Source organism: Anopheles marshallii, chromosome 3, assembly GCF_943734725.1.
Source record: "Anopheles marshallii chromosome 3, idAnoMarsDA_429_01, whole genome shotgun sequence".
Classification (NCBI taxonomy): domain Eukaryota; kingdom Metazoa; phylum Arthropoda; class Insecta; order Diptera; family Culicidae; genus Anopheles; species Anopheles marshallii.
Window position 1 is genome coordinate 14,005,619 of NC_071327.1, and position 8,819 is coordinate 14,014,437.

The window sequence follows — 8,819 nt, forward strand, 5'->3', positions numbered from 1 at the left end:
ACATACCACCGACGCTGTATAAAGCACACACTAAAAAAGATCCTTTCCCATGCACAAACGCTTGGTTGAGGCACTACGAGCACAGCAAGGACAAACTTTCCGTTAAATCACTGCCACCATTCTGAACAATCTTCGCTAAAGAACATGTCGACGTGCACGTTGTTCTTGCGAAAATGTATAAATACCTACGGTCACAAATAAGGGAGTAAATAACGTGCAGTTTGTTGCTCGGTCAACGCTTAGAGACCACTGGGGATGTTATTATATTTTTGGTGATAGCTAAATTACTTATCTAATGCATTGAAAGCTGCTCCATCTGGACGTATGCGTAATTTCATCTCTATCTTCAAGCGCCAACATACTGATAAATTTCTCTGAAGCCTAACGGATAACAAGTCTATTGAGTTGATCTGTTCATATCTCTATGGTGTTATCAAAGTGTGGATGGCATGGAATAGTTCTTGTGTTTTATTTTAGAAAACGAACAGAACCAGCCGCTAAACTATCGTTGATCGAAAGAAGAAATTCTTTCAAATTTATCTTAGCACTGTTTACTATAAAATTTTGATGGTTGACAAAATCATACCAAAACCCAAGAACCAGTAGCTATCTTTGTCGAATAAATATTTAATCACGAGCAGAGTAACTCAATAGAATGTCTTAAATCAACTTCGTCACGTCTTCACAATGCTGACACATCGTTCTACGTTGCCTTGAATTCATTTATAAGACCTTGCCCTAAGTGATATTCATTATCCGTTAATTACTTCTTTGTATCGTGTACTAGTCTCTATCGTACAATGCAGAAGTAAGTAATAGGCCCTTTTCATTCTTCTCCTCACTCAGTACGCCGAATATTATAAATCATTCGTGTTCGTTACGACAACATTTGTTAACAGTTTTAAAGGACATTAAAATCTTATCTACAAGTACGCATGTGTTGCCTACATATTTTTGTGGTTTTCTGTGTGTGTGTTTGATAAAACATAGCAATGCTGTATTTTACTTTAATCTGTGTGTAGGTTTTTCATTAACATAGACTAAGATTGTAGTGCACTAAACGATTCTACTTGTACGCTCGAGCCTTATCGATGTTAGAGCGCTCTACATCGGAGAATCCTAGAATGCTTTCAATCGCATTCAAGTGTCCCTGTGAATTTTCCTTATCCGTCAGAAAGTAGTAGATCGCGCTTTTCAGGAACTGCAGCGTCACCTCGGGATCGACTTTGTTTTTCGTCTGCTGGGCGTCAATCAACCGCTTGTACATGGTCTAAAATTAAAATGAGAGTAAATTATGGAATGCGTTAAGCGCATATTTTCTTATTGAAAACAAAAATTAATGAAACAGTAACGAATAAGAGAAATAAAAGCTAAAAAGCAGCAAGCAAGCATAGAAGAGGAAAACAGCTAAGCAGGTGAGAGCAAAAAATACGATAAAAAAGTGAATAGTGCTTAAAAGTGGAAGCAAACAGTTGTGCATAATGAAAGATAAAATTAGATACTAAGCGATGAATGGTACTAGGCATTGTGCAACTTTAATAATTTTAAATTAACATTTAACAAAAGGTTAGCAACGAAAACCTCCCCAAATAAAAAATGTTACTTATCATATGCATGCAGCTGTTGAATTTCTACAAAGCATAAGTGTAGAAAAGCACAGATAATGTAAAGCAGAATAATTCACTCCACTCAACTTCGCTAAAACGCATTACAGCCCCATAATGGATTAATACATCACTAAAAATGAACTTAAAAAACGTATTAAACAGCTTATTAGGATTTGAATTAACAGTCGCAAAAACCAACCTTAAACAGTCCGAATAACATACAGTGTACAATAAGGTAAACAAATCACCAAAGAAACAAAGCTTGGAGCATTCCCGAAGCCGAATACGCTTCGAAAGTTATGGGAATTAAAATCAAACAATTGCTCTAAACTTCAGCTAAGGATGCTAATTGTCTGGATTGTTTTAATTGTTGTTTTTTTTTTTGCTACCAACCTTACGGGCACCGAGAAGCCAGAGTGAGATTGCTTCTTTTGCGCTCAGTAAAACCTGCGTACCGCCATTTTCTTGCTGATAGTTCGTATCCTGGTGTGTGTGAACGACAGTAGGGAACATGGGGAGAAAGAGTGAGTTAAGATGAATGTTTTTAGGTTTTTGAAGAACTAAACATTTTGAATAACAAAACATTTACGAAACAGGCCGAATCGATTAGAGGTGGTTCGCTTTAATTTCAAACTCTAGCATGATTATTCAGAACTAAATGGAATAAATTTTTAAATTGTTTTGCATTACCTACCAGTGAACGGTAAGTAGTTCACAATAGACTATGGAAAATGAAGTTGATGTTGAGGAAGGAAGAGGAGAAAGATAAACAAGACAGTCGAGGCGTAGGAAGGCAAGAGCAGTACAGAAAGCAACAGTGCGTGTGGAGAATTCGGCAATTCTACGTTGGCGGATTTGCACAGTAGCGTAAAAACACACGATCCACGACCAATAATAATGCATGTACGCATGTAAGCAATTTAAATCCCTTTGCAATGTATTTAACTAAATCATTGTAACTTACTAAGTATAATTTATCTTCAGAATATGGATATGTTGCATATACGCAACCAGAAGAGTTGACCAGAACTTCTGTGCAATAATGCAATAATTTATATCTTATTATATTTTAAGATATTGATATGGAACAAATTTATACATCTGAACTGAATTAGTTTTATGAATCTCAGCAGAGACTTCATTTGGACAAACCCGAAATATAATAAAGAATCCCATCATAATTGCAGAACTTTCTACCGTTCATGGATTTATTTTAAGATTCCCTAACTCTTTTCATATCCAAAAGCAAAAAAAAAATCCAACACAATAGCTTTATGAGCTTATCTTGGCTACGAAAATCAGCGAGAAAAATAAGTTTCACACATTTCGTATCGCCAAATAGTGATGGCACAATCGCCGGCTCTTTCCTCTGTTGAATCCATAGCTCCTTTCACTTTTACTGTGCAGAGGTTGTTATATCTACGTCTATATTGGAACCACAAGCCAAAACAACGTCCAGTGTCTGCACAATCCACACAGCACAACCACAACATCGAATCGGTGCAAAGCTCTTTCGGGGTTGGAACGGAAAATAATGTATTACACAGTAAAGAAAAAATAAACATTCAATAATGACCATCTTCCCTGTGTATCCAGAGGTAAGGCAATATTGGCGCTTCCTTCACAACCAGACAAAACATGATAGGCACACCAGTAAAGATACCGATACGATTTGTGACGAGTTCTTACTATTTCGCGATCAACACTGCGGTAATCGTACCGTGATTGTCGTACATCCAACTTACCCTAATGTTTTCCAGTTCATCCTGCGTAACCTGGAGCTGCTGCATCAGTTCTGGGATAGAAACGCGACTCGGAGAAGCGTGAGCCATGTCACTAACACGGTCGGCTTGTTCCTGCCGTTCAGCCTCCTGTCCCTTGGTGTACATATGCAGATACATCTTGTTCGCCTTATCCTCCTGCTCCTGCAGTTGAGCTTGCAGCTTTTCCAGCTGCTTCTCTAGATCCCGAATGCGCTCTTTCGCCTGCAATGGATGCAAAGTAAGCTAAAGCTGCTGACTAAAACTTTAACGCAACCATTTACTCACTTGCTCGTAGTCCGGCACCAAGTCACAGTAGCGTGTGTTGGACTCGGCCAGCTTCTGCAGCAGTACCTCGAACCGATCATTGTTTGACGTTCGTAGCTGCTGCTCTTCCGTCTGGTGCTGCTTGATCAGCTCCTCGATGCGTTCCTCGTACAGCGCGATGAGGCGATTCTTCTCCGCGTCCATATCCTCGTCGCTTCCGCACGCACGGTCCTGCGTGTGTACGTACGAATCCTTCGAGTGGATCGAGGACGTCGTAATGTCTTCGAAATGACCCGAATCGGCAAACGAGCTTTGCATCTCGGACGTCGACAGCTTGTCGATGAACTGCACCTGATGGATGCCTGCCTGCATATGGTGATGATGGTGCCGTGGACTCGCCTTCGCAACGCCCTCGTCGATCTGATCGACGATGGGCGAAATGTCCTGGCTCGAGCTGGGCGTATTCACATCGTTCGTGGTGTTTTCCCGCACCGTTACCGCATCGCTCGAGTTGCTACGCTCCTCCGGGGAGCTAAGCGATGCTTTGAACAGTCGCAGCTCTACCACCTCCTTCGTGAGCCGCAGGATCTCGCTGTCACGCTGCTCCAGATCGCACCGAGCCTGCGATAGCAGCTCCTTGAGCCGCCGTATCTGACGCTGGGCGCGCTGCGTCGGTGTCAGATAGTCGCCCCCGGTTTGTCCGGCATGGCTGGAGCAGTGTACCACGTACTTCATCTTGCGACCACTGAAGGTGGTTCCGTTGCGTGCCACGTACGGATGATCACACGACATGCCACTCGCCACCGAGCTGTAGCTGTGCAGGGAATCTAGATCATCATCCAAATAGCTGTTGATTGGTGATTCCGGCGAAACGGGTGGCGTCTTTGGACTAAGGCCTCCACCTGTTCCACCACCTTGGCGTTGTAATCCTATACCAGGCCCTCCGTTCGGTGTTTGCGGAGTTCGCGGCGTTCTTTGACTGCTGCTACTGTGTCCAGAGTTGATTAAATTCAAAGACTGAATAGGAAGAGAAGAAATTGAAGATACAAAATCAGCTTTTTTGTCTATGCAGCAAATCATCTCCCTTCAATCCCATCAAATTAAACACTGCGTTGCTCGTCGAAACAAGTAATTTACCATCATTTTCGACACCTTTTCCCATAATCTGTGTGCGTTACGAGCGGAATCGTTACTCCTGCTTGGGACTCCCAGTGTTTTTCTTCACAAAACTTCAGAGAGCTGCGAGTAACTAACGCCGGAGTGATTTCGAAATCAACATCGACGGCTAGAACACGTTTGTGGTTAATCGTAACCAATCTTTGTACTTCTGTTACAAGCTTCTACTAAAAGAGAAGCTTAACGAGTACGATCGCCCTTAATCTACACCTTAACTAGCACGTTCTTTGCAACACACTGCACACCACGATTAATCTGCTCGTTCGTGGCTGTATTTTGTACTCCAAAACTCGTTGGCACCCAGTAGCACACTAAACCACCTATTCCGTTAGTTTCACCTCAAATGAAGCCTCTCGCTTAGACGAACGCGCGTGCACATTCGGATGGAGCACCGAATTCGCTCCAAGGGTGTTTACTGTGCGCGGCAAATGGTAGCGGAATTGCTTTAAACAGCAACAGATACGCGCTTCCGTTACACACTCGCCAAGTTCAACCACGTCCACAATCGCAACACTGCACCACCGGTAGCACCAGCAATGTGTCTTCACCGTTCCGAGTACGCCTACTACAAGCAGAGCGAATCACTGACCGTCACTTTGACGTCAGTTTTCCTTGTAACAATGGTAACCAGCAACGGTGGAACCTTTTGCAGGGGTGAAAAAGTCGTTCACAGTTCGTTCACTTGGGCGATCTTTTGCAGTTTTTAAACCGCACACTCGATGGGCTCGAATGGAAGCTGCTTTAGTAGAACGTCTCCAAATTAATCACTGTCCAGCGCTGGGAAACTTCTCATCGCGAGTAGCGCAAAGAACTTGCTCTTGGTCTCTCAGCAATCTTCACTCATTCAGAACACATAAAACAGGTTGTTCTTTCGTTTTTGGTCTATTTTCCATTCCATTTTGTGTTCCGGAGCAGTGCACACTTGAACTAAACTAATTTTTCTTCTGTTTGCGCACGCACAGCTGTACAATCTTGATTCCACGGAGTACAATTTCGGGGTTGGCAATTTAGACGCTAATTGATCATTTCACCGCGAAGGAAAATGAGGGAGCTTGGTTAGGGAAAAGCAGCGATGAAACGACGCCAGCTACTTCCGTCCGATCGCACGGAATGTCCGCAAGAGAATGAATGGATCGTGGATTCGTTGGACTGATAAGCCCGTTTGGTGCATGTTTTGGGCACTGGCGCTCGAGAGTTTCGATGCGAATCGCCTTCAAGCGATTGCATCCGACGCAATCAGGCGCATCTCTTCTTTTGTTTCATTTTTTTTTTTTTGCTTTAATTGAGAGTGGCCAATCTAAGAAAGAAAAGCAAAAGTTGTATTTTTTACCTCCCCCGCGCATACCTTGGACCCGTTGATGATGGAGGATGGATGGACGGATGTTGAATATGGCCGCGAGTGATCTTTTTTTTCGTGGCTTACTCTTTTTAAACAATCAACAACAAACTATTCCACCCACCAGACACCATCTCCATTACCATGGACAACATCTTTCTTTACACGTAATTATATTTTCCATTGCTTTCTATACAATCGACAGCCTGCGCGGCCGGGTAGCTATCGAAACGATTTGCCATTTGTAATGCCTCCAACAGTCTGGGAAAGATTGGTAATTGAGGAGGGTGTTTATTAGCCTTCTGCCTTCTTCAACCTGCACGAAAGCCTCATCTCATCGCCGAATCATCCTTTCGCAGCATGTAAATGATGTTCAATGCGCCACGGGGCCTCTGGCCATCCTCTATTATCAGGTGTTGGAAGCCACCCCTCGGCCACCTCGGCGCTTGTTTTGTGTTTATGTTAAATGTAGATCAGCTGATGTGGTGGAAACTCGGCCCCATAAGCACTGAATTGCACGCACGAACGCGATTGCAATACATGTTCGGCGTAAAATACACATAAACCACATCGATTGCGAATCGTTCGCGGGCAGGACGCGGGTACCGTATCACACCAGGGTCCCGGGGTGATTTATGATTACCGATTATTAATACCGGCGATTGTGCTTCATGGTCCGTGGTACCGAACCCATTCGATTTGTTTAGCTTTTTTTTGTCTGTTAACCGCATGGGTTGCATATTTCTGGTGAGTGATCATCGGTGATAGAGAAAACGGTTCATATTTGCAAACAGCAACCATCGATCGATTACTTCGGATCGAATGGAATTTTTATATGGGGCTTTACTCTGAGTTAATTGAGATTTCAGTGCAAAAATCCAAAGAAATAAGGAATAAGCATAAAAAACTAAATCACTTATGTCAATACAGTTGTACTGGAGTACATACAACTGTCAAAGGTTTCGGCGGCTCGATGACATGATGGCAGCGGCCCCAGTTTTCACACGAACGGACCGGACCAAAATCCCATCCGGACCAATCCCTCAAACGCTGGACTGCCTATCCAGCCCTACTCCAGTCCTGTCTACGGGTAAATAAAGTCACGGAAAGCCAGAAATGGCCAGCATTCTAGACCTCTTTTGAGGTTTTTGTGCCGATAAAGAAAAAACAAGTCAAAGGTTCCTATTAAAACTACCTAATATATGCTAAATATTTTACTCAAACACGCCATAAAACTCCATTGATCATTGACCTCTTCTGCAGACTGCAGGTTGTAAATGTTTGGCCACTTTCTGGGACCTCGCCAGCACAGCATATTGATTTTTCCCCACTCAGTGCACGCAATGAAACACCTGTCACAAACGATAGGACAAACTTCAATGACTTCACATTCAAGTCCACCCTGGGGAGGAAACTGGCAACTACAAGATATTGTGCACATTCTTTTCAATTCTTCATACAGGACATCTTAAGAAGTGAAGATTAGAACGGATAAGTTTTGAAACTGCAGAAGAGAAAAACCACTCCATTTGGCCATCTGACAGTTGCATGCAATTCACTATATTTAAATGGTACACCTCACTACTTGCTCACTCACCTCACTATACCTTCCAGCCTTGGCAAAGCTTTCGCCCTCCTTCAATATTCAAATATACTTCAACTGCACTTCCCTATTTACCGCACACAGACACATACGCATACCCACAAACTGGGTCACTTACGGGAACGCCGGGTGTCGATGTCCTTCGTTATGTAATACCCTACACAAAGCCACGCACGGCCACCGAACAGCCCGTCCAACTTACCATGCCACGTTCATGCTGCTTCTGCTGGCAGCTGATGATGCTGGGCGGCTGTTTCAGCTGCTGGCACGTTCCCTTCGCTTTGCACAGCCCGGCCGGGGACGTTGATGTGATGCAGTGGCCGTGCGGTGTATGACCGCCATCACTGGTGCCGCCGTGCGGTATTACACCGTTCGGTATGGGACCATCCTTCCCGGTGCTGGTTGGAACGGCGAATGAATCTACCGCATCGTGACCGTCCGTGGCAGGATTCGAAGTGGCCATCGTTGGTGAACGTTGCTGCTGCTGATGGTGGTGGCCATGGGAAATCGATTTACTACCTCCGTGCAATACGGCGGTCGTATTTTTCGTCTTCACGCCCGATCCTTGCATGACTAGATTGCTTGGATGGTTGCCCAGCTGCTGTTGCTGCGTACCATCACAATCGCACTCGCAGCACTCGCTCCGGTAATGTTGGTAGTCATGGAAGCTCCGGCTGGTGCGCATGCGCAGCGAATAGGACCGGCAGAAGGGTTGCGGGATCCGGGTGTTTTCATTTTCGCCAGGATACGGACGGCGCTGCGATACCGGCGTTACCGGTTTCGACGACATTTCTCCAGCTGGGCCGGATCGACCGTTACGACAAGCGTTACCCCGTCGACGAATGGATGCGCTCGGTAAACATCAAACGCGTCGATACGGTTGTAAATTTTCAAAATTATTCGCTCCTTTCAAACGGGTTTTTCATTTACTTTTTTTTTGCAGAAATGCACAGCAAATGGTGTGAAGTGATTACCAATAGAGAGCAAAAAAAAACACGAAAACAAAACTGACTTAACAGAAAAAAAGTAACACAACACAAATGGCCACCTCCCACACACTCGCTGGTGGG

General features: G+C 44.1%; 1 protein-coding gene across 1 annotated transcript; it reads right to left on the reverse strand.

The window, feature by feature from the left end:
- Positions 1-1,040: 1,040 nt before the first annotated feature.
- LOC128715665 (protein quick-to-court) lies at positions 1,041-8,539 on the reverse strand. Its single transcript, XM_053810573.1, has 5 exons — positions 7,952-8,539; positions 3,656-4,651; positions 3,353-3,592; positions 2,001-2,090; positions 1,041-1,270 (listed from the first exon to the last, which is right to left on the reverse strand). Exons 1-5 carry the CDS (start codon positions 8,537-8,539, stop codon positions 1,067-1,069), a joined length of 2,118 nt encoding a protein of 705 aa, XP_053666548.1. The 3' UTR covers positions 1,041-1,066.
- Positions 8,540-8,819: the final 280 nt, after the last annotated feature.